The 26,637-nt window shown below is 38.8% G+C and overlaps 1 protein-coding gene and 1 long non-coding RNA gene across 6 annotated transcripts in view; both read left to right on the forward strand.

Moving 5' to 3' along the window:
• Positions 1 to 7,948, forward strand: LOC116737964. The gene is made up of 3 exons (XR_004343339.1): positions 1 to 136; positions 7,275 to 7,395; positions 7,626 to 7,948. It is a non-coding gene; the product is annotated as an uncharacterized LOC116737964 (long non-coding RNA).
• Positions 7,949 to 13,624: 5,676 nt separating this feature from the next.
• Positions 13,625 to 26,637, forward strand: part of ST7 (suppression of tumorigenicity 7) — a 252,290-nt gene continuing 239,277 nt past the window's right edge. For 2 of the 5 annotated variants that reach the window (XM_030308283.1, XM_030308285.1), the window contains exon 1: positions 13,628 to 13,841. In XM_030308283.1, coding sequence (XP_030164143.1) covers positions 13,691 to 13,841 — 151 coding nt within the window. In that variant the 5' untranslated portion in view covers positions 13,628 to 13,690. Of the gene's footprint in view, positions 13,842 to 26,637 lie in introns of all 5 variants that reach the window. The other 3 variants (XM_030308290.1, XM_030308284.1, XM_030308286.1) reach the window with 3 other exon arrangements.

The following is a 26,637-nucleotide window of genomic DNA, read 5'->3' on the forward strand; positions in this document are numbered from 1 at the left end:
GATGAGTGATTGGAGGGAAGAAAGAGCTATCTTGCTGAGAGATGGCTTTGCATGGATGAGAGGAATCGCTTCTGGAAAGACTGTTTTCCGGCAAGCATCTGCTCTGAGCCAGTGGACACCCCTATTTGCTTACTGGGTGGGCTATTTATCCTTTTTATTTATTTTTTATTTTAGAGAGAGAGCACAAGTGGGAGAGAGGGACAGAGAGAGAGAGAGAGAGAGAGAGAGAGAGAGAGAATCCCAAGCAGGCTCCACACTCAGTGCAGAGCCAGACTTGGGGCTCAATCCCACCACCCTGGGATCATGACTGAAATCAAGAGTCAGACAACCGACTGAGCCGCTGAGGCGCCCTCTGCTGTTTATCCTTAGCCTAAATTGCATTACTGGTGACCTTGGCAAAATCACAATTTGAAACCGTGAAAATATGAAAAACAGCAGGAAGAAGCTATTACAGAAAGGTATTAGTCAACTAATAATGACCAATTTAACCAGCTCTTCAGAAAGGAAGAGAAAAACGAACATTCATCCACTGCTAGAAGCTTTACATAGGGAAACTCACTTAATCCTGTGAGTGTCGCATTATTCAAACTGGACAGATGAAGAAATGGAGATTTGGAAAAGTAAAGTATCATGTCCAAAATCACACAGTGGATAACTTCAGAGTTCTACTTAAACAATTCCTGGACCTTTCACATGAGATAAAAACCAAAGGCAGCATTTTAAAGTGAGATATTCTCAATTTTATTTCAAAGTCGATCATGTGTAATTACCTCAAATGTGTTTTATTTTGTTCATCTATAAAGAAAAAAATGAGGCACACGTGGGTGGCTCAGTCGGTTGAGCATTCAACTTCAGCTCAGCTCAGTTCATGATCTCATGGTTTGTGAGTTCGAGTCCCACGTCAGGCCATGTGTTGACAGCTCAGAGCTCAGAACCTGCTTCGGATTCTGTGTCTCCCTCTCTGCCCCACCCCCACCTGCGCTCTGTCTCTCTCTGTCTCTCAAAAATGAATAAATGTTAAAAAAAATTTTTTAAAGAAAAAAATGAAAATATGCATAAGATGTTTAAAAATTCTCAAATTTTATACACATACCGAAAAATACATATTTCTTTGCAACTTAAGTACTATCACAAAGAAAGTTTTCCTAACTTAAGTAAACAATATCACAAGGAAAGTTATATTTAAGATAAGAAAAAAGAGTTTTTGAACTCTTAAGAGTTCTTAAGTTCTCAGTTATACTTCAAAAGAAATCTCAAAGGAGATATCAGGATTAGTAGAATGAAAATAAACAGTAAATAGTATTGCATCATATTTCTCTGTTAATTTGAAATGCACTAGGTACAGTTGCTGAAGATCTGAAGACCTTTTTAAAGAACCAAAGAAAAAAATCTAAACTGCTTTTTGGTTATAATAACCTAATTTCTTTAGCAGCCATAGACTAAACCAATAATATCTATTATAAACAGATTCCGCATTTTGAGGTTGTTGTTCATGGTTCAGAAAGAGAGAATAAGAATCTACAAGGTGAATGTGATGTATTGCTCATTAAATGGAGGTTGGATGGTATAGTGGGTTGAATGGTGCCCCCCCTCCCCCGGAGAGATATGTCCACATTCAATCCCTGGGACCTGTGAATATTAATTTATTTGGAAAACAGTCTTCGCAGATGTAATTAGGTTAAGGATCTTGAAACGAGATCATCCTGGATTATCCGAGCAGGCCCTAAATCCAATGACAAGTATCTTTATAAGAGAAAGGCAGGGGGGGTGGTTGGCAGACAAATGAGGAGGGGACACAGCAGAGAAGCAGAGAGTGGAGGTGAGCTACCACAAACCCAGGATGAGGCACCAGACTGGAAGAGGCGAGGCCGATTCTCCCCTAGAGCCTCCCAAGGGAGCACAGCCCTATGTCATCTTCATTTCACTCTGGCCTCCAGAACTCTGAGAGAATAAATCTGTGCTGTCGTAATCCACCAAGTGCGTGGTCACTCGTGACAGCAGTCCTAGAAAATTAAGACAGATAGGGTTTAACCAGAAAAACTTGTTTCTGTGAAGGGTGGCTCCTCAGAGCAAATTTTCACAGAATCTTTCCGAGGCAAACAATAGATGAAGACTCTTGACAGTAAAATATAATTTCTAAGGGGGAGGATATGTCATTTTGATGATATAGAGTTAATTGTTGCCTGAGGTGGAGAGCGATTTAAGTTTGCAAATCCTGGAATTTTTCTAATAGATTGATAGATGATGGCTGTTGTTCTCTGGGGATTAAATTATTGTCTATTATGGTTTATGAGAAACTTAGGATGGAAACTTTCCTCTTTTTTTCTTTTAGTCTTTTTTAAGTTTATTCATTTTTGAGAGAGAGGGGGACAGAACACAAGCGGAGGAGGGGCAGAGAGAGAGAGGGAGACACAGAATCTGAAGCAGGCTCCAGGCTTTGAGCTGTCAGCACAGAGCCCGACGTAGGGCTTGAACCCACAAACCACAAGACCATGACCTGAGCCGAAGTTGGACACTCAACCGACTCAGCCATCCAGGTGCCCCAGGATAGATACTTCCTTCTTATCAAGCACACAGATTTCTCCATTTTTTGCCCAAAATGCCTATTACAAAGCTTTGAGTAAATGAATGGAAAAGGGAATTAATTACAATGAAAAGTAGGCAACTACCAATCTGATCAGCAGGACTACATGTGCCACAGAGCTGATTTAGCTTAATCACAGGGTAAAACTCACAATGCATGTTGCATAATAATTTTCAACTATGAAATAACGTTAAGTTGTGGTTTTTGTTATATAGTCAGGATGAGTGGTGTTTTCAAGAATTACTTTTGAAGAACAAAGAGGGAGCAAATGTTAAGGAATTTGTAAATGTTCTTGACTTTGACCATCGAATCCACTTGGGCATATCTATCCCAATAAAATAACCCTACATTTAAAAATAAAAAGCTATGAATGGAATGATATTCATTATGGAATTACTTAAGCTAGCAAAAACTTAGTAAGTGTAATTGTGGAATCGTTTAAAAATTCTATGTTGTTCGGAATATCATGCAATCATTAGATACGGTGCTTTTGAAGACTGTATACTAACCTGGACAAGTCTTTTAAAATAATATGTAAGAGCAGGCTGAAAAAATGAACTTAGAGAATGATTAAAACAATGTAAAAAATTGTGTATGGAAAAAGAGATAGGGGGCAAATATACTAAAAAGTCAACTAACAGAAGGTGTACAGGTTATGGTTCTTCACTATTTTTATCCAATTTTCTTCATTTTTTAAATATTAGGATTGTTTTGGCTCAAGTTACAAACTGAACAAAGCCAATTTGATCATATGCAAGCACTGCTTTTCTTTTTGGGGGGTTAATATCAATAGCTATGACTATTTATATATAGCTATAGGCCTCCTCCTCTCTCCTCCATATAGCCTCAACATCCTAGCTACCAGGTAGTATCTTAAAATGAAAGCAAGTGTCAGGCCAAATTCTGACATGCATTCAGGCATTTATTAGAAACAGACATTAAAAGAGTATACAATTTGTTCTGTAAGTTGGATGAAGTCCTTACTTTCTGAAATTTTAGGTGCTCTACCACCTTTATATGAAAAATATACCTGAAAGAAACAGGATTCAATTAACCATATAGTTATTGAAGTATACAGTTGACATGAGGTAACCAGAAAACTCCCAGTTATTAACTGGTCCCAGAACTGTTTAGGAATCAGGCTTTTTGCACTCTTTTTCACCTTCTTTTTTTTTTTTTTTTTGACATCCTGGGTAGTGTATCCTCAAATTATTTTAGCCAATTTCATATCTTGATGGCCACTAGTTCCATAAATAAAAACTCATTTTTAACACATCCACTCTCTCTAGCAGAGGAAGAGGTAAACCCTCTCTAGTAGAAGATGCCATCTGGAGAAGCCTCTATAATTCTTTTTATAATCAAGGTTAAACATTCCTTAAAAATTTCTTAGACATATCTTTAGACATAAAGCCAAGAGAGGAAGGAAAAAACTCACAAAGAAACAATAGCAATAGATCCATAGGTGATCCAAATATTGAAGTTAACAGATGCAGGCTTTAAAATAACTATGATTAATATGTTCAGGAAAATTGAGAAAAAGGTAGAGATAAAAAAAAGGAAGATTTCTTATACTTTCAAAGAATTGGAATTTAAACCAAAAAAAATAAATTAAAAAAATAAAGCTTCTAAAACCAAAGTCAATTACCATGATCGTAACTGTTGTATGAAAAAAAAATTTCTGCTGAATGTGAGCTTAGATTAAAAAGGTAACACTTTTGTAGAGCTAGGATACAGACTCCCTGACTCCTGATTTAGTCAACCATTTATACCCACACTAAGGAGACTCCGGAAACTTGCAGCCGCTATGAAAGTCGGGACATACGCAGTCATATATCGCTGACTGAAGTCGCTGAAAGCTCTGTGCTCCTGTAGGAGGAGGCTTGGATGCCAGTAGTACTGCTCAGGGGGCTCAGCTGAGCCAGCAAAATGGGGTCTCCATTCAAACTTATTTTAGAATTAGCTACAATAGGCAGCAACCTTGTGATTCAAGGGAACTTGGCAAAAATGAAATCGTAGTCAACATAGATTTCCAAACCACTGATCTTTAAAGGCAGGTACAGAGGAGCGCCTGGGTGGCTCGGTGGGTTGAGCCTCTGACTTCAGCTCAGGTCATGATCGATCTCACAGTTGGTGAGTTCCAGCCCGGGGTTGGGCTCTGTGCTGACAGCTCAGAGCCTGGATCCTGCTTCGGATTCTGTGTCTCCCTCTCTCTCTGCCGCTCCCTGCCCACACTCTGCCTCTCTCTCTTTCTCAAAAATAAACAAACATAAAAAACAAATAAAAAAAAATAAAGGGGGTACAGTCAGTCCAGAAATACATAGATAATCTTTTAGGGTTTAGGCAGGAAATGCTAAAACTTTTATATTCAACTCGCCTTTGAAATGCCTAATATTTATTTTTATTGTGTACGTAGTATATTGGTATTGTGGAACATATTAATGTATAAATTTAATGTATAAATAAATAGATATACACACTTTGGGAATGAGTTTAAGTGTGTGTGTGTGTGTGTGTGTGTGTGTGTGTGTGTTTCTGCCAGCCAAAGTAAGAAGACCTTTCTCTAAGCCTACATATTCATTTACTAAATTCCGGATTGTTTCTACTACCTCATGATTCAAATCCCACTGCAGCTGATTAGTATATGAATTTGCAGTTTCATTTGCTTACCTCCATTTTCTCCATCTATAATTTCTTGGAACTCAGACCTTTATATGAACTAGATTAAAATGGCTATCTTGGGGCACTTGGGTGGCTCAGTTGGTTGAGCGTCTAACTTTGGCTCAGGTCATGATCTCCTGGTTTGTGGGTTCAAGCCCAGTCAGGCTCTGTGCTGATAGCTCAGACCCTGGAGACTGCTTCGGATTCTGTGTCTCTCTCTCTCTCTGCCCCTCCACCTCTCACAGTCTGTCTCTCTCTCTCTCTCTGTCAAAAATAAACATTAAAAAAAATTTTTAAATGGCAATCTTAAGTTTTGGGAAAAAGAATAGTTTTCTCAAAGTTAAATTTCTTTCCCATACATTGTTGTTAAACCTTTGCCAATGGCTATCATTTGTTTTCTAGAGTCCCCATAAACAATAAAATAGGTGAGTAAATAGTAAATTAGTTATAAAAGAAACAGTATAGGTTTTTTAGCTTGTCTGTTTTTTTAATGGTTACATGCTCTTAGCTATGATTTGTTTTATTGCAGGTATATAATATATTCATCTATCTATTCTTGCCTTGTATTATTGAATTACACTTAGCATGGTAAGGTAGAGTAAGGGCCCCCTGACACCCGAGATTTACTGATGTCTTAAAACACTTGAGAACATTATTTTCTTTTATGGCTTTGCTATCTGGCATGTGTCAATAGCACTAGGAAGAGTAGCTTTTTGAGCTGACATAAATTTTGTTTATGCACAAATAAATTGATAGTTGTGAGAGCAGATTTTGAGAGTAGACAAGGGGAGGAAGTAAAGGCCCTAGACAGCTGAGGAAGAGAGAAGTCCCACTAGGAAGTGTGGGAAACAAACTGCATCCTACCCCCCAGTTTGCCTGGGAGAAGCCCTGTATCTTAAAGTCTGAGGAAATGAAAGAAAAGTTAGAGGTCATTTAGCCCAACTGGGACTGAGGGGGTTCCCGGGATATGGGACTTGCAGTTTTCAAACTGGGAAAGTCCCAGAAAACCTCATGCAACCTCCCACCTTCTGTAAGGCCCCCCTCCTACATGACAAACATAGGCTATTGCTATTTCCAGTTTCCAGATGAGGCTAGTGGTCAGCCGAATCTCTGTCAGAATACTCTGTGATGGAAAGCTAGTTAATGGGTCTGTTAGAGGCTGCCTCCTCAAACTGAAATATTTTCCCCTGTCATTTACATGCATTGTTCCTTTCTTGTAATGCAAAACACATAGGTCTTCAGTTTTATAAATTGAGAAAATCAACTTTATGAGAGGTAAAAAAAAATCAAACAACCCTATCTCCCTTATTCGTGTTAAATAACGATTTACATCGTGATTTCATTTCAATTCAGCATACAAGGCCTGTGCCAGACCCAGGAGGGGATCTAATAAAAAGACATGGACCAATGAACAAATCTATAAAGTGATATGTTAGACACATTGACAAATACGTCTAAATATGGGAGTCCAAGTTAAGTGTCTTTTTTGGAATAAAAGTGTGTATAAATATGCAATGCATATAAGAAATAGAAGAGCAGATAATTAAATCTAGGCCATAGCATGTTATTTGCTACAGTTTATTCAATCAGACTTGACAAGTTAATTCAAATCGGCTTGATTGAGTATGTGGACATCTTCAGCTCTCAGGGAGAATGACAAACTTTGATCAAAGGAAAAAAATGTACTGTAAAAATAGTACTATAAAGATAATTTAGAGTCAGGAAAGACTCAAGGGAAGCCACAGCTTCAATTATAATCCATATTCACTGTCATTATTAACAAGGAGATAAGACCCATTATAGTTAAATGTGCATAAGGTGCCAAATTTAGCAGCTGTGCAATAGCATTGAAATGCAAAATAAAAGGGAAATTTGGAATGATTTTTGCAAGGCAAAATAAAGAAGAGGAATTAGAATTGATATTAGATATACAATTAATTTGGCTGGAGTGGGCAAGCACATTACTTAACACTAGCCTGAAATGTACTTTAAGGTGAAAACAATCTGATTTTTTTTTCTTTCCATTTTTTAGATTAAGTTTCTACATGGGCCAAATATACCAGATGATAGTGAAATTTCCACTTTAATTTGCATGCCTAAGTATAGTCTTGCACATTAGAAATGGGAACAAAATGGAATGTAACCAATAAAATGTAAGTGAATACATCATGGTTAATTCTCAGTCATTTCGATTGTCAAATTCTCAGACATTTGAGAATAAATGCTCTGTATCACTAACAAAGAAAAAACTAAGCTTATATAATGACTCTCAGATTTTTCTTAATTCTACCAATAATTCTATAACATGAGTGTAACCTGATTTCCGGATTTTTTTTTCAATGCAACAGATTCTTTGTTTAATTAATATGTCTAAATTTGTCAGGTGCTTTGGAGGTTTGTGTGCATGAACTTGAAATATGAAGCCAAAATCACAGAAGAACATGCTATGCACATAGCAAGTAAGTAGACAGCATACTATTTTTGTACTCAGAACTATTTTGTATGATGGTTATTACTAGTGCTGGGTATTATTGAAATCTTATAATTTTTAGCAAAGAGGTGTCTAGATGTGACTCTGGATCCTGAAATTCTAGCCAGTCATGGGCCAAAAATGCGCAGTTTTAAAATTAAATAATAAAATTGGGATAACTGATGGTGTTTTACACACACAGTAAATTTCGGACAATGGATTTTTAGTTTGATTAAAAGTGCTATTTTTTTAAATTTTAGTTTGAGTATTAAGAATAAAAAGAAAGTATACTATTATCATTTCTACACTATTTAACCTATAACTGAAAAACCAGCCCATCTTAGACTATCTTCCCAAGAGTAAAGATATTGATTATAATAGTAAGGAATAAATAGAATAAATAAAGAGAGTGAGTAATACTGTTACCTCACATGATTGATTAGCCTAGGAAACAAAGGATCAGAAAGAACTTTAGAAGGTTTCTTAAAATATATATTTCTGGTCTTGTTTTTTTGAATATATGTGATCTCTCTGCTATCTCTCAGATTTTTTCTTTTTAATCTCACTCATCTTCTAGTTTTCTCTTCTGAGTGTATTTCAGCAGTGTAAAGAAGACTGTAAAAATTTCCAAAGGAACATTATTTTTTCTTTGAAAATGAAGTACTGTCTCCACTGGCTAGAGCAGGATTTTAGGGTGAAGATAGGGTTAGGTTGCCTTCAGATCCTTTTTTTTTTTTTTAAAGTTTATTTATTTATTTATTTGTGTGTGTGTGTGTGTGTGTGTGTGTGAGAGAGAGAGAGAGAGAGAGAGAGAGAGAGAGAGAACAGATTCTTTTTACAAGGCCCTGACCATTCTATTTTGCATTCTTGCTATCAGGATTATTCTCTGTATCAAGAAACCTTGTCTTTTTAAAATAATATTGCTTTTTTAAAACAGATTAGGGATGCCACTAAGTATTGACATGTCTGTGAAAGGCTTTATATAGAAACTAAGATATATTTTTTAAGGAATAGGGGAACGAAAGTAAGTATGATTATACTCAATCATACAATTTCTAAACCTAGTCATTTGTCAATCTTTCACTGTAAGATGACAATGTGTGTGTATGTATTCTTCTTTATACATACAATATTACATCTTGGGGTCATTCTCCCTAAGTCTTTTGATATCTAACTCATCTTTCCAACTATATATGGATAGTTAAAATTCCATCCTTTCGATATCTCTATGAGAGAGTATGTTGTCTTGAAGAAGTTAGAAATGGCAAATTCCCTTCCAAGCCTATTTGTTTGCCCTACTGGTTTTCAACACTAAACTAGACTGAAATTGCACTTATTCAGTTCTAAAGAAGTCACTGAATAAGGGTAACCAGTTAGGGTGTTATTCATGAATATAGGGTATTGACTAATTCATAAATTCAACCAATGAGCGTGGGTGAGTTTTTTGTTTATTTTAACCAGAAACCGGAGTCAGAACAGTTATTTCTTTTTTAAAAAAGTTTTAACGGTTTTATTGTTTTGTGTTTATTTCTGAGGTATATTGACATACAATATCCTATTAGTTTCAAGTGTACATCATAATGATTCAGCATTTTTATACATTATGAAATGATCCCATACTAAGTCTAGTTATCCTCTGTCACCAAAGTTATTATACTATTATTGACTATATTCCCTATGCTGTACATTACATCCCAATGATTTATTTATTTTATAACTGGAGGTTTGTACCTCTTGGACCTGTTCACCTATTTCATCTACCTCCAACCCCTCCCCCCTCTGATAACCAACAGGTTGTTTCCTATATTTATGAGTCTCTTTCTGTTTTGTTTGTTCATTTATTTTGTTTTTTAGATTCCACATATGAGTGAAATCATTAGGTATTTGTCTTTTTTTGATGAATTATTTCAGTTAGCATAATACCTTCTAGGTCCATCCATGTTGTTGCAAATGGCAAGATTTCATTCTTTTTTATGGCTGAATAATATCCATTGTATACATGGATATATACATATATATATGGATTATATATATGAACATCTTTTTGATCCATTCATCTATAGATGGACACTTAGGTTGCTTCCATATCTTGACCATTGTAAATAATGCTGCAATGAACAATTGTATTGTTCTTGTATTTCTTTGTGTTTGTGTTTCTTTGGATTGGTGTTTTCACTTTCTTCAAATAAATACCCTGAAGTGGGATTGCTGGATCAAGAACAGTTATTTCTTGCATTGTAATCCCAGATGAACTCTGAAAATCACTTACAAAAATAGATTCTTAAACTTATAAAAAAGTATAAACCTAAAGACTATAACAGCCAATATATGCATATACACTTGTAAACACCACTTACAAACAAAAGACAATAGAGAAATGATTTTAAAGAACTTTTTTCTTATTCAGCTCAGATATTTTATCAGACTAAGATACACATTTTAACCAAACGTATAAACTGATTTATGAGGAATTTAGGAGTGTGTTGTTTTTACATAATCCCCAGAAATTAATGGTCATTTAACTCCTATCATACAACTATGGGTAGTTACACCTGGTGGAAGACCAAATCTTAAGTTTTGCCCCTGAATTAAATCTAAGATTAGTATTCTTTTTTTTTAATTTACTATTCTAAATTTTTTTTTATTTTAGAGAGAGAGAGAAAGGGTGTGAGTGGGGGAGTGGGGCAGAGGGAGAATCTGAAGCAGGCTTCATGAGTGGCACAGAGCCTGAGGGAGGTGGGGCTCGATACCGCAACACCAGCATCATGACCCCAGCCGACATCAAGAGTCGGCTGCTCAACTGACTGAGCTACCCAGGTGGCTTTATAAAATATAAGATTTGAAATTTCTTTTCATATGGTTGATTTTCATTCCTTTATACAACACTCATAAGCATTTACTGACCATGTACTATGTGCCAAACATTAGCACTATTTGTATTAGGAGGTAAGAGGATTAAAATAAACAATAATAACATATTACCTAATACTAGAGGCCTCAATTTATTACTAGAGAGGAAAGATACTAACTAGGCATTGTGCTAAGCATTTTCAGTAGTCATCTCATCAAACCTTTCCAAAAGCCCCATGTAATAGGTACAAGTGTAATCCATTGAACAGATGATGGAACTAAACTGGCTCAGGGAAACTCAGTGACCTGTAAAGAGCACCCAGGTAGTGAATAGCAGGACCAAGAATACAGCCCATCATTGTCTGGCTCCAATCCTATGCTTTAACAGCCTACCGTAAGCTTCCTGGTGTTGTATCTCAGGGAAGAGACAGTGAACTCTAGGAGGCAGGAGGGAGCTGGTGTCACAAAGGAGGTGATATTTTAAGTGCATCTCTAAATAAGCTGTCATCGGGCAGTTTGGGCAGGAAAGAAGGTTGGTGGCAAGAACATCACAGAAAAGTATACTACAGGCAGGTCCTGTGGAGCAGGAGGTTGAAAGGCATGAAAGAGAAGAGCGTGTATGCCAAAACTTTGGTGGTATGAAGAGTGTGTGCCCAGGATGGGAGATGAGACTGTGTAGGTTGGGAGGAATGCCCTGCAAACCTTGAGTGCCATTTAGATTTTATCCTTGAGGTGGGCATTGGAGTAGGAGTAGGAGTGGAGTAGGAGTAGGAGTGGAGTAGATAGGGCCGTGAAGGATTTTAAGCAGGGAATGAGTTTTCAGAATTGTACTTTTAAAGGTAACTCTGGCTGAGAAGTGTGGAAGAAGGCGGAATGAGCTGGGATGAGGCATGGCCGTGGTGGTTGTGATGGTGGTGCTAGTGTTGCTTGTGGAGAAACCAGTGGCAGGAAGCCCACACATTTTTCTCTGTGAGGGATGATCAGATTATGACACTAAAGGCTATTGCGGAGGAATAGAGAGAAGTGACAGATCGGGGAGAGCCCTTGATGCCCAATTAAATGTGGAGAGGAAAGGAGGTGAGAGGGACTCCCGTGCCTTCTGGGGTTGGGGGTGATCCTCAAATTTCTGAATTGGGGAGCTGGAAGGGTGGTGCTCATTCTCTGACAAAACTCTAGAAGGAGGAGCAGTTGGAGGTGAGTTTGGATGTGATAAGCTTGGGGTGACTGTGAGCCATTCCACTGGGAGATAGTCAAGAGGAGGCTAGACACATCTGGGTTGTTGTTATTTCATGAATGGTTCTGCTCAAAAGAGCCACCCTTTACCTTTTATTGTTATCCTGCCTATCCTACCAGTCACCAAGGCCTGTCAATTCTGCTTTCTTAAATAGTTCTTTAATGTCCACCTACATACATCTCTGAATTGATCATTTGGATTTGTGTGTGTGTGTGTGTGTGAGATGCCAAATGACAGTAAACACCTTTGTGTTTCTACAAGGCTCTGCAAAATCAGATCTTCTTCAACTTTCTCTCTCGACACCGTTCCATGGAGAGCCTGCATTTCAGCCACACTGAAGCAGCCACACTTCCCAAGGGATCGTGCTCTCTTACTCTTGTGTCCAAGCACAAAGACATGTCTCCAACTCCAACCCCCATTCCTGGCTGAACACTAGGGAGAGGCAATAATGAGTAAGACAGGCTGATCCTTCAGGAGTGCCTAGTAGATAATCAGAAAACTGTGGCTCATCTGAGTCATATTTATATCCTTTCCTTGAGGTTCACTGACAGCAAAAAGCAAGGCCCCAGGACGCTCATTTAAAGCAAGTAGGCAATTCTGTAGAGAATCTGGTGGTTACTTCTCATAACATAAAATAGGTGGTTCATGTACTCATGTTGCTTATTTCTACTGGAATTAGTGAAAATGTGAGAGTAGTTCTATTATGTATTATGTATTATGCCATAAATACATCCTGTATGCAAGAAGTTAAAGAAGCTTGTTTTATTATAGAGAAAACTACAACTAGGCAAAGCAAAATTTATCATAAAATATTCTGCTGAATACTCAGAATTCTAAACATGTCTTGGCTGTAGATTGGATAACCTGCAATTACTCTATTACTATCTAATGCACAGAAACTGAAATTATTTATGGACAGAAATAGACTTTCAACTTTCATTTGGTAAAGGCAACATTTTATTCAGTCCAGACAAAAACATTTATAATAATCTTGCTCAAACTAGCCCATTTAGAATAAGCCAAAATTATCCCAGAAAATTGTTTATATTAAAAACAGGCTGAGAGTTGTTTGAACTGTGAATCCACCCCCCCCCCCCCCCCCCCGCAAATTAGAGGATAAACATTCTTCTTGTTAAGATTTCTTTGGAAAACCCCTGTGCTGCTCCAAGGAAGACAAAACAAAGGTAAATAGCGTGTGCAACGGAAATCTTGCTTAACAGCGTGATTTATTTTCCAGCCTACTAACCAGAGACGGGAGCACATCTATCTTTTCCCAACTGCCCTGAGTTTATTCATCCCTCTGAGTCTGAATTTTGAAAACAAGGAGTGGAGTGTAGAGTTTAAGACCTCTATGGGTCGATGTGTGGCATTCATCACACTGCAACTTAATTTGGCTCGAGTTTAGGGTAAACTACTAGATCGCTTTGTGCCTCGGTTTCCCTGTCTACAGAATGGGGACTGTTGAAGGGGTTAAATGAGATCCTACAGAGCTTGGAACAGTGCCTGTCATATAGTAAACCCTCAACATATGTGAGTTATCATTATTAAGAGTTCCCCTCCGCGCCCCAGTTGGCCTGTCTTTCTAAATATTAGCACAATAAATATAAATGGCATCAGAACGTGAGGGGGCAGGGGCCACGTGATCCCTCCATGAAAGCCACATGTAGGGGCCTTCAGAGAGTTAGCAATAAGGCTGGAAAAGGAAAGGTAGACGCGTCCGTGGCCCGCGCGATTTCCCGCCGCGCCCGCGTCCCGGGCGGCGGGCGGGCTCCGGGGGCGCCGGGCCACGGCGGCGGCGGCGGCGGCAGCGGCGGCGGCGCGAGCGGCGCCTCCGGGCCGGTGAATCATCCCGGCAGACACCGAGAGCCGCGGCAGCAGAGAGCAGCGCTGAAAAATGGCTGAAGCGGGCACGGGCTTTCTGGAGCAGCTCAAGTCCTGCATAGTTTGGTCTTGGACTTATCTCTGGACCGTGTGGTTCTTCATCGTGCTCTTCCTGGTCTACATCCTGCGTGTGCCCTTGAAAATCAACGACAACTTGAGCACAGGTAAGGCCGGGGCAGTCGGGCCCGCGGCGCTCGCCCCTCCCCCGCCCCGGAAAGTTAGTGCAACTCGCGCGGGGCCGCGGCTGGCGGGGGCGGGAGGCCGGGCGCGCGCTCGGGGACGCGCCGGGGCCCGCGCACCGGACGCCCGCGGCTACCCGCGGCCACCCGCCGAGGACGCGGCGCCTCAGGTGGCCGGGCCCGGCGGCGGGGTCCGAGGAGCGTGAGGGGGCGGCCGGCGGCCTTTCCGGCCCCGCGGAGGTGGAGCCGCGCAGCGCACGCGCCGCGAGGCGGGCCCGGCAGGCGGCGTCGGCACCGCGACCTGATCCGGCCGCCCTGCCGGGTGCTCGTCTGCAGGCGACAGAGAGGATGGGAGTCGGGAGCGAGGGCGTTCCCGCGGACGCCCCCTCGGGTGTCCGCGCGCGGACCCCGAGGTTCCCCTCAGAGTTAGACCGTGCCTTTCCTCACTGCCTCTCTGCCGAGGGTGCCGAACACCCGAAGTGTAGTCGCGCCGGGCTTCTCTCTCCAGGCGCCGGCACTCGGCCGGCGGAGGGCGCCTCCGTGGGGGTGCTGCCAGGGGTGCCCAGCTCTGAAGGCCCTCAGCAGGAGCCGAGCCGGGACCCGGGGGCTCGAGTGTCCGGGCTGCGCCCTTGGGGGTCCGAATTTGAGCCCCCGGCGTTGAGGGGCGGGGCGGGGTCGCTGTGACTTAGAAGGGGAGAGGGATACCTTGTTAGGGGTATGGATGACGTGTCGGGTTACCAAACGGAATGTCAGAGGGACAAGGAGAGACGGGAAATCGAATTCGTGATGGTTTTAAGTGCCCTCTACCCTTCTCTGTACCCTCTCCCCGCCTGCCTTAGGCTGTGGTAACTAGCCTGTCCCGAATCTTTGATCCAGCTCTGCATGCTAAGGAAGTGAGTCCCGCATGTCTCATACCCACGGTCGTAAGTGAAGGTGATTAGAACAGGACCTTAATAAATTGGCAGCCAGCCGACTGAATCCTTAAAAAACAGCCACAAAGAAAATCCACACCGACAGAAACACTCCAGGGACAATTCAGAAACACAAAATATATTTTGAAGGAAGGGTTACGGTCCTTTTCGAAGTCTGGAAATAGTTGTGGGACTAAAGATAGATAGGTTTTTATTATTTAGTTAGTTTAGTTTAGTTGCGTTTCACAGTACTTTGGAGAATCCTGACAGCCCAGAATATGTATGTAATGGATGTATTTACATACTGTTGGAGTCCAGGTCTGGTAATGCATTTTCCTGTGTGTTGTTAACTTCACTAAAACAGTTTTTAGAACGTTTGAGATAATCTACTCATTTTGTTAGATACTTGTGATTTTAAATTCTAAACCTCAGGCACTTTGAACTGTAACTTGAACTCATGTTCATACTTACATTTGTTTCATAGTGACCCTGGGAGACAGGATCCTGCACCCTAGAATCATCCTGCCATTTATAATAACTTTTGCTCAGCCTTTGGATTTAGTCATCTCAAAGACCATGGCTTTCTGGCTATTTTTCATTTAGAGTTGCTGATTGTCACAATACATCTTCCTTGTTTTAGGCGAATATATCTCCAGGATACCTCTAGTCCCAAAGCCCTGTAATTTCGAGAAGTTATTTGAATATATGTGGTAAGGAAATCCTGTATTTCTTAATAAATTTGATTTTTTTTCTTCCCAGAAATTTATTGCAGGATTTAAAAAAATGTGAACATTTCCTATTTAATACAACTTTAAGATTTGTGTTTTGGAACACACATTTGTATACCACATTTTTAAAAAAGTAGATTAAATAATCATCCGTGTGTGTATTTGTGTGCATGTGCCCATGAGTGCCATTTATCAATCCTCTGTGCAGAACAGGCAAGAAGCAGAGCACCTATTGGGAAACGATGTAGTTTTTAAGGGAGAAAATACTGTAGTTAGATCTTCTCCCAGCAGCTGTAAATCTGGCATGTCTACAAATACCTTTGTTAATTTGTAAAGGGTTGTTGCTCTTTTGGGCTTGTAAGCGGTAGAAAATGTGAAGACGTACAGGCCTTCAGGGCTGGATCTCATCAGATATATGATGGAGGGAGCCTGAGGCTGTTTTCTGTAGTGATGCTGGACTTCTGTTTTCAGTGTGGTTTTATGCACATTTCAGTCATAAAAGAAGGTAAAAGGAGAAGCATATAGAGACAACTACCTCTCTGCTATTTTTGTGAGAAGATGAGGAAAATGGGGACATTGTCCTTGCAGGGAGAGCTAGTGGATTCTAATGGGACTCATTTTTCTGTTCCTAAGTCTTTTCTGTTCCTGGTGCTTGCTCTTCCTGTGGCGGTGAAGGCGAGTATCCCTGCGGTTGCCACTGAGTCTAGGGCTGCCTTTAGGGAGCTGTGGGTAGCACAGGCCTCCTTCCTCAGGGATGGTGAAGACATCATCACAGTTGGGCAGACTGGTGAGGCAGCCAGGAGCCCAGGGCTTCCATGACACAGCCCCAACTCTGTACTTTGTGGAATCTGGTAAAAATGTTCCAGAGTTGTTTTGGATATCTGCTTGGCATGTTCTTAATAGATTGATTACCAATGACAACTTTAATATTTCTGACCTCATTTGATCTGTTTTTTGATAAATGTGCTTTGTCTGATTTGCTCTTTAAAAAAATTTCTTGAATGCCTCCAATGCATAGGACATTGTGACAGGTGCTATCATGGGGAAGATATACAAGTTTGTAAAACTCAGGCAAAATTAGCAGTTTACCACATGGGAAAAACTTTCCGTAATGCAAAGTGAAGCAGGGCAAGGCAGTGGGAGCTTTTCTTGGACTGAACTTTGGAGCATGAAGAGAATTCTGTGGTTCTGAGTTGGGGATGCAGAAAGTAGTCCTTCCAAGGTCAGATTCAGCTGTGAATCATGTGGAATTTAAAACAATGAAAGAAAAAGACTTTAATGAACAATGATACCTTTGTTGCTCTTCTATCATGTATGATTTTCCAAGTAAAAATACCTTTAAGGTTCTTTTTATGGTGTGCCCGAGTTCCACTGTTCTACTTCCTTACTACTACCATGTGGGTTGACTTGACCTTCACTGCATTGAGCCTACCTGTGCCATTTAAGGATAAAGTTCAGAGAATTCCACATAGGGAAAACATCACATTGGCAATGAGATCTTGCAATGAAAAATGAATTTTAAGAAAGATAAGGGAGAATACAAACATATTAGAAATAGCACACATTGGTTAGCTTTGATAATTGATTTTTTTTGATGCTCTGCCCTTGAGTTGGCTAGGAGAATGTTAAAACAGTTTTCTCTGATTTACTGAAAATAGAATGAACTTTTAACATGATTTTTAAAAACCCCAAATTATGTTATTGCTTGTCAGTTTTCAGGTGAATTAATATATTAAAATAATGGTTTTTCCAAAAGGGCAGAAAATTAATTGTTGATAGGAGCAGTCATGTAGGGTATTATTCAAGAGAAACAGTGGAATAGATTAGTCTTTAAAAAGTAGCTCAACTTTATACTGCAATGTTGATAGCACTTTCTCATCTACTCTGTGTTCTGAAATTTTGGATGCTGAATTTAAAACACTTTGCATGTTAACATCGTTTCTTAAAAAGGGCACCTTTGCAAGTTTTGCACCAGGCAGCATACGTGATTTTCCATTTCTTTTTGTTTCCTGAAAAGCAAATTTTCAAAGGCTTTTGAAATCCTATTTAATTCCTTTTAGAAAACAAATGTAATAGTCTGACCTAGGCTTAAGTTTGTTTATATTATAACACTTTTTTTTTTTTTGGTGTTAATTAAGGTGGTAAATACAGATGCAAAACTCTTGTATTACTGAGCTGAAATGAAACATAAATATCATTTAGGTATAACTCAGTTTTGAGTATTTTCATATTGGAAATAGTTGCTCTAAATGTAATCAATACTCTAGATTTCTGGTCTCAAAGCTGCTTGCAGTTAATGTAGGTCTTTTACCCCTACTGTGCCTGTTGTCTAAAATGTTCTCCCCATCTGTAAATCCTACTCATCCTTCAGGACCAGCTTGCCTGCTGCCAGATGATCCTTTCAGCTGAAGTGCTGTTATCTGAGAGGCATGTTGGCAGATTTTACTTTCATGAATTATTGTTTTGTGATTCTAATTCTTTGTTTTCCAGTATAATTTCTTGCACATAGGAGTGGTTCCTTACCATTCATTGGATGAATGAATTTCCAGGTTGTGGTGTACCCAGTGGGTTGGGATTGGAATGATTAAATTGATTAAACACGTTAGTGGGTATGTGCCTTACTTAAATTTTTAGCTTCAGATCCAGGTCAGAGGTTGACACAAAAACTTAAATTCTGTGATTGGTCATATGCGTGTGATTCATGGTGGTCCAGTTCATGAACACATGAAAGGATAATTTTCTAATTAATGTCAGCTTTGAGTTTAGGATATATCCCAGACATTTTAGTTGTCCTTACTTATTTTGGAGACATTTCTCTCAGCCATTAATGAAGAAATGTAAATGATACTTATTTTAAAAAGATTTTAAAAAATGTTTTTTATTTATTTTGAGAGAGAGAGAGGGGGGGTAAGGAAAGAGAGAGGGAGAGAGAGAGAATCCCAAGCAGGCTCCACACTGTCAGTGCAGAGCCTGACTCAGGGCTTGATCTCACAAACTGTGACATCATGACCTGAGCTGAAATCAAGATTCGGATGCTTAAGCAACCGAGCCATTGGTGTCCCAGTGATACTTTTTCTTTAGGCCCTCAGTTTCTGTACATGTACAGTGATAGTTTTATATTCTTTAAGATTCTTTCTAGCTCTAGGATTCTTTTGCAGTGTCTTGGGATAAATTTCATTGAGTGTAGAGTGTAGAAACAAGCAAATACATGGACTTAATATATGTGAACATATATACTTAGTGAATATATTTTTTCTGGTTTGAACTCTAATTCCTGCTGTATACAACTTCAGATACTATGTAGCTTCCTTCAAAGGCTTTCCATCTCACTGAAAGTAAAGTCCAAATATATTCTGCCGGCTTACAAAGTTGGATGATCTCACCCGTTCCTAGTCTTCCTTTCTGAACTTCTACCACTCTTTCTTGAGATCACTCCCTTCTAAAACATGTTGTGATTTTTTTTCTTTATTCTTCAACATACTTGCTTATTCCTGCCTTATGGCTTTTGCACTAGCTGTGCCCTCCCCCCAGAATGCTTTCCTACTTGAGTTTTGCACAATAGTCTTAACTATTCACATCTCTGCTAAAATTCACTTCTTTTGAGAGGTTTTCCTGATGACCCAATCTAAAATGACCATCCAGTTACTGTCATATCACCGTATTTGAATTCTCTGCATAGCAGTTAGCACTGTTTGCTATAGTTCTTATCTGTTTATTTATTTATGCATTCTTTTAAAAAATTATTTAAATTCAAGTTAGTTAACATACAGTGTAGTATTGGTTTCAAGAGTAGAACCCAGTGATTCATCACTTACATGTAACACCCAGTGCTCATCCCAATAAATGCCCTCCTTAATGCTCATCCCCCCACCACCACCTCCCTTCCATCAACCCTCAGTTTGTTCTCTGTATTTAAGAGTCTCTTATGGTTTGCCTCCATTTTTATCCTATTTTTTCTTCCCTTCCCCTAAGTTCATCTGTTGTGTTTCTTAAATTCCACATGAGTGAAATCATGTATTTATTTTCCTCTGACTGACTTATTTCATTTAGCATAATACACTCTAGTTCCATCCATGTTGTTGCAAATGGGAAGATTTCATTCTTTTTGATTGCTGGGTAGTATTCTACTGCATATATATACCACATCTTCTTTATCCATTCATCAGTCAATGGACATTAGGGCTCATTCTGTAATTTGGTTATTATTGATTAGCTTTGCTATAAACATTGAGGGGCATGTGCCCCTTTGAATCAGCATTTTTGTATCCTTTGGATAAATACCTAGTAGTGCAATTGCTGGGTCATAGGGTAGTTCTATTTTTTAACTTTTCGAGGAACCTCCATACTGTTTTCCAGAGTGGCTGTACCGGTTTGCTTTCCCACCAACAGTGCAAAAGGGTTCCTCTTTCTCTGCATCCTTGCCAACATCTGTTGTTTCCTAAGTTGTTAATGTTAGCCATTCTGACAAGTGTGAGGTGGTATCTCATTGTGGTTTTGATTTGTATTTCCCTGATGGTGAGTGATGTTGAGCATCTTTTCATGTGTCTGTTAGCCATCTGGATGTCTTCTTTGGAAAAGTCCCTATTCATGTTTTTTGCCCATTTATTCACTGGATTATTGTTTTTTTGGGTGTTGAATTTGGTAAGTTCTTTATAGATTTTGGATACTAACCCTTTATCTGATATGTCGTTTGCAAATATCTTCTCACATTCCATCAGTTGCCTTTTAGTTTTGTTGATTGTTTTCTTTGCTGTGCAGGAGCTTTTTATCTTGATGAAGTCCCAATAGCTCATTTTTGTTTTTATTTTTCTTGCCTCCAGAGACATATCTAGTAAGAAGTTGCTGTGGCTGAGGTCAAAGAGGTTGTTGCCTGTTTTCTCCTGTAGGATTTTGATGGTTTCCTGTCTCACATTTATGTCTTTCATCCATTTTGGGTTTCTTTTTGTGTATGGTGTAAGAAAGTGGTCCAGGTTCATTCTTCTGCATGTCGTTGTCCAGTTTTCCCAGCACCATTTGCCGAAAAAAACTGTCTTTTTTCCATTGGATACTCTTTTCCTGCTTTGTTGAAGATTAGTTGGCCATGCATTTGTGGGTCCATTTCTGGGTTCTGTATTCTGTTCCATTGATCTATGTATCTGTTTTTGTGCCAGTACCATACTGTCTTGGTGATTACGGCTTTGTAGTACAGTTTAAAGTCTGGAATTGTGATGCTTCCAGCTTTGGTTTTCTTGTTCAGTGTTACTTTGGCTATTCAGGGTCTTTTCTGGTTCCATTTTTAGGATTGTTTATTCTAGCTCTGTGAAGAATGTTGGTGTTATTTTGATAGGGATTGCATTGAATGTGTAGGTTGCTTTGGATAATATAGACATGTTAACAATATTTGTTCTTCCAATCCATGGGCATGGAATATTTTTCCATTTCTTTGTGTCTTCTTCAGTTTCTTTCATAAGCTTTCTGTAGTTTTCAGCATACAGATCTTTTACCTTTTTGCTTAGGTTTATTATTAGGTATCTTATGGTTTTTGGTGCAGTTGTAAATGGGATCAATTCCTTGATTTCTCTTTCTGCTCTTTCATTATTTGTGTATAGAAATGCAATTGATTTCTGTACGTTGATTTTATATCCTGCACCTTTGCTGTATTCACATATCAGTTCTAGCAGTATTTTGGTGGAGTCTTTCAGGTTTTCCATGTAGAATATCATGTCTTTTTCTTTTTGTTGTCTGATTGCTGAGGCTAGGACTTCCTAGTACTATATTGAACAACAGTGGTGAGACTGGACATCCCTGTTGTGTTCCTGACCTTAGGGGGAAAGCTTTCAGTTTTTCCCCATTGAGGATGATGTTAGCTGTGGGCCTTTCCTACATGGCTTTTATGATATTGAGGTATATTCCTTCTATCCATACTTTCTTGAGGGTTTTTATCAAGAAAGTATGGAGTATTTTGTTAAATGTTTTTTTCTGCATCTATTGAAAGGATCATATGATTATCCTTTCCTTTATTAATGTGGTGTATCACATTGATTGATTTGCAAATGTTGAACAATCCCTGCAGCCCAGAAATAAATCCCACTTGATCATAGTGAATAATTCTTTTAAGGTACTGTTGAATTCAGTTTGCTAGTATCTAAAATTAGTCTCTAAAAGGCAGCAAATAGATAGATCTTGTTTTTTATCCATTCTGATACCCAGTGTCTTTTGGAGCATTTAGTCCATTCACATTCAGAGTGATTATTGAAAGATATGAATTTAGTGCCATGGAGTTACCTGTAGAGTTGATATTTCTGGTGATGTTCTCTGGTCCTTTGTATTCTTTTTTCTTTTTTTTTTAAACATTTATTTATTTTTGAGAGACAGAGAACAAGCAGGGGAGGAACAGAGAGAGAGGGAGACACAGAATCCGAAGCAGGCTCCAGGCTCTGACCTGTCAGCACAGAGCCTGACGCGGGGCTCGAACCCATGAACCGTGAGATCATGACCTGAGCCAGAGTCAGTTGCTTAACCAACTGAGCCATCCAGGCGCCCGGTCCTTTGTATTCTTTTTTTATGCCTTCTCATTGTTGTCCCGCAAGTGACTGTAAACGCCATGGGAGTAAGGGTCTTGTTTTGTCTTACTCCCTATCCCCAGGATCTTGAACAGTGACTGTTTAGGGCCTAGGGCTTAGTATGTTTTGTTGAATGGAAAACTATGTCATTTGGTTGTGATGACTCAGCAGTAGCACTGTTTTTTTGGGAATGGTTTTCAAATCTGTCAGGTATTCATTTCTTTCTTTTTTTAAATTTTATTTCATTTTTTCCTGAGTTACTTCAATGAACAAATCAAAGCACACCTGGTGGAGGGTCCAAACCACCACTACGAGTAGGGAGATAAAGCAACCAGAGTCATAACAACAGAAAGCATGTAACACACTCCCAAAAACACCTCCTGAAGGTCCAGGCCCTGGACAGTGTATGACCCTTCTTTAATATAGTAGTGCTTGCAGGTGCAGGACACGTAACAAGCTATGAAAACACATAAGGGACAGAAAACTAGCCAAAATGATGAAACAGGAGAATTCTTCTCAAAAGAAATTCCAGAAAGAAATGACAGCTAAAGAATTGCTCAAAACAGATATAAACAATATATCTGATCAAGAATTTAGAATAATAATCATAAGATTATCATGTAGTTAGTCATTTCTTATGAGATTGAGAATTGTGTTTACTGACTCTAAGTGATAAAGGCTACCCTGAAATTTTGACTGATGTTCCAAAATATTTATATGTTTTGATCCATTCTTTAGGGCTAGACTATAAGGAAAGCTATCCTTTTGGTCCATATTGTAAAGTAAGTTTAATACGAAGAATATTAAGAGTAAAAAAATTGATCGCATTGGGAGCCAGTTTGCCTAATATGACCTGAAACTTCAAACATGGGATTTGCAGAGTTAGGTACCTCATATTATCTGTAAGGAAGGAGCTTGGGATTCTACTAACATGGAAAAAGTTCTTACATATAGGGAAGGGCAGGGTAAAAGAAGAAAGATTTGGTTGGGAAGGCTTTCATAGCATTATTGTCAGGCATTATGAAACACACAGAAGCAGAATTTGAAGTGATTAGAAATACTTAAGCACAAGTTTTAATTCATGTATTTGCATATTCTTCCCACTAACTATAGAAGCATTTCTAAGTTTATATGAGAAGCCAGAATGAAAATAGTTTTCGCATTTAAGAAATGTGCTTTATTGCCAATTTCATTGTAATATTTTTTTCTCTGTAAAGTACTATCTGATGAAAGAAAGAAATACCAGCTATGATGAGATGAAAGGAGCATTGAATTTAGAAGATTTGAGTTCAAATCCCAGTTTGCCATCTGCTGGGTATCATTGGACAAATTAAGACTCTTCTCATTTACAAGATGAGGAAGATAATCTCTATTTCTTAGATTTATTTTGAACTCTAAATGAGATAACCTTTAGCACTGAGCCCTGAGCATAAATAATATTAGCAACCATATGTTGTATACCTGGTTGTTAGTCCATTTTGTGGACTCTGACTGTGTTTATTCATTAGTTAATTCATTCATCCACTGGTTTGTTTATTCATTCATTTGGAGAGGAGAGGCAGGTGCCTGTAGATTGAAGTATTATTCCTGTCAGTTGTTATTTGGATCTATGATCTCATGTCAGTTGTATTCCTCCCAGGTTCTGCATTTGTTTTCTGTGCTGAACAATTATCGTCTTCTAATATATTGCCAGGTTCACTAATGCTTCCAGTATATTTTGCTCCTTATGAGCAAGGTCCATGCATGGTAAAGTCACATCTTAAAAATAGGATTGAATGTAAATCTGTTGATGTGAACTAGGAAGGGATGAGGAATTAACCTTTACTGGGTTCTTCTGAGAGCAGGGGTTATGACTTTTTTCATCTTTGTATTTCCATCATATGGTCATCACTCAGTGATAATATGTGAAAAGGTGAATGCATGAGTATTTTTAAGGCTTCCCAAGATTAATGGCAGTGGTGGTACGTTTCTTATTTTGCTTCACCGCATAAGGTTTTTCTTTCCCTTGGTTCAGAGGGCTGTTGCTGACACTCACCATTCAAGGCTGGGTTTATTATTTAGCTCATAACTGAAACTCAGAGAGATAGGGGATTCTGCTGACATAACCGGGGCAAAAGCTCAAAGACAAGGGAGGAAAAAAGAGTGTTCTTGTGAATCAGAGGAGGTGTTTGCCCTAGGTGGAACTAATGGGCAAATTCAGAGCTGGAAAACACTACGGAGAAGAAGAAATAGTCTGGTTTACGTAAACGTGACTAGTCAGATGATGCTCAGTGACTGTCTGGACATGGGGCTGGAATGGGATTGACAGCAAGTATAGAACTGGACAAGTAGTACAACTTAAGGAGTATTTGTACTTGCTAAATAGACTCTAGTAGGCACAACCCTGGGCATTGTATGAATATGGGTCATGGCTGAGATCATGGCATGAGTCTCTATGCCTGAGATTATTCGCCTTTGGTTTACCAGCCTCGTGATGGAATTGGTTCCTTGACTGGAGTGCAACTTCATATGAGATGATAAATTAATTGAATGAGAAAGTGCTTTGTAGACTTTAAACTATTTAAATCCAAGGCATTGTAGTAGGTTGTTTCTCTAGAAGTTTGTATTCTATAGGCTTTGTCTCTCACAGGGAAATGGCAGGTTAAAATATATAATGGGATCTCATTTATCCTGGGTAGTGTTTGTAAAGAATATCTAAGAATTGCACTAAGCAGGGTAATGGTTTATTGTTGGTTTTTTAAAAAATCTTTTTAGTGTTTATTTATTTTTGACAGAGAGAGAGAGACAGAGCATGAGCAGGGAGGGGCAGATAGAGAGAGGGAGACACAGAATCAGAAGCAGGCTCCAGGCTCTGAGCTGTCAGCACAGAGCCCGACGCGGGGCTCAAACTCAGAGACCGCGAGATCATGACCTGAGCCGAAGTTGGACGCTCAACTGACTGAGCCACCCAGGCGCCCCTACTGGGTTGTTTTTAACTACACAGGACTGAACATCTGTTTGTTGTAAATATGAAGCAATATCTTCTAGCATCCTCATTGTATTTGAGATGTCATTGTAAAGATATCTATAAAAGGCTTTTACTTTCCCAGAAGAGAGAGAATATGTAATGAAATTATTTTTTGATGTTACAGTGGAGTAGCTTAGTTGCTCCTGTGTTACTGTTACCAGTCATTCAAATATAGCAGGCATTCCTGCAGTACCTATTGTGCTAAAATAAGAAACTGGCAGGCTCCATTAGCCCCAGCAGTGTTTCATATTAGCTGTGGCTGTGGTCAGAGGAATCACTGTTAAATTCCCGCTACTAAATTTCTCAGCAAAATAAGGCAACATTTATCTGAGAAAGAATTTTTTTCTCTGAATTTTAGGAAACTGAAAGTGTGCTAGCTATAGGCATACTTTATGGAGTACCCTAACTTTGTTTCGTAAATTGACTTAACAGATCTAACAAAGGATGTTGCTTAAGGTCAACCTTTTTGAAAATTTGAGAAAACTGTAGAGGGCTTTAAAGGATCACTTAGGTCGGTGAGCAAGCACTATTTGTTATTTTTTTGTATAAAACGCTTAGCAATTTAAAATAACACTCCGAGGCATAAAAGTCTTAAAAAAAGAAGTGGCTCTATAAGCAGTTTGGGTCTAGATTTATGTGTGATCTACAGTTAGAGGATTTTTTGTTTTGTTAAGAAGTCTGTTGTAATACCATTGTAAATTGTTATTTGTTTTGCAATAGGTAGAGTATAGTTCTTCTCTCTGTTAAGCTTTTCCAGTTTGTAGTCTCTTTAAGAGAAAGAGAGAATGAGAGAATGAAATTTACTTTTCTACCAAATTGATCTTTTCCTTTATTTGCTAGGTACTGTTTATTGAACATTACTAATAGAACTAATAAAATGATGCTCTTGGGGTGTTTATTATATTCACTTGACTCCATTGGTGTCCTTTCCAGGATATACATTTATATTCCTATAATGGCACATACTAAGAACTGGTGTGATCTGGTTTGTGCTGGTGGGCAATTCCCATCCTCTGTCATTCGTATCTTTTATTTAAAGTAAAACAAGACAAAGAAAAAATAAAACAAAAATAAATTATACTTTTCTCAGTTCAGGCTTAGATAGAGTACTTGAGATTGTGGTTTAGAGAAAGTTTTTCTTAGCTTATTTGGCTCTGCTAACAAAGAGAATATTTTAAACTGCACCCTTACATTTGAGAGATGAAGTGTAAGAAGCTAAATTATAATATTTAAATATTAGAAACTTGCTTCTCAGTTATTTTTTATCTAAGCCAAAAGTTATATATGCATCATCATTATCACTCAGTAAAACTGTGAAAATGTAATATATACAATTTTATAGAAAATCTAATTTGTTGGAGAAAGGCATTATCCTAAAAATAAACTTTTTCTTTCTGTACATTATTGGAACAATTAAATTCTTAGAGGGAAGTACAGAAGCACCGACAATTAAGTTTCAACAAAGATATACAGATATTAGTTTTGGTTATAGAAGTATTCATAAAAATGTTCAGTTTTTACAGGTTGTGTATTTTGGGTTTTTTTGTTTTTGTTTTTGCTTTTGTTTTGCTTAGCCACAGAAAATACTGTAAC

Source organism: Lynx canadensis, chromosome A2 (genome assembly GCF_007474595.2).
Source record: "Lynx canadensis isolate LIC74 chromosome A2, mLynCan4.pri.v2, whole genome shotgun sequence".
In the NCBI taxonomy this organism is placed as follows: domain Eukaryota; kingdom Metazoa; phylum Chordata; class Mammalia; order Carnivora; family Felidae; genus Lynx; species Lynx canadensis.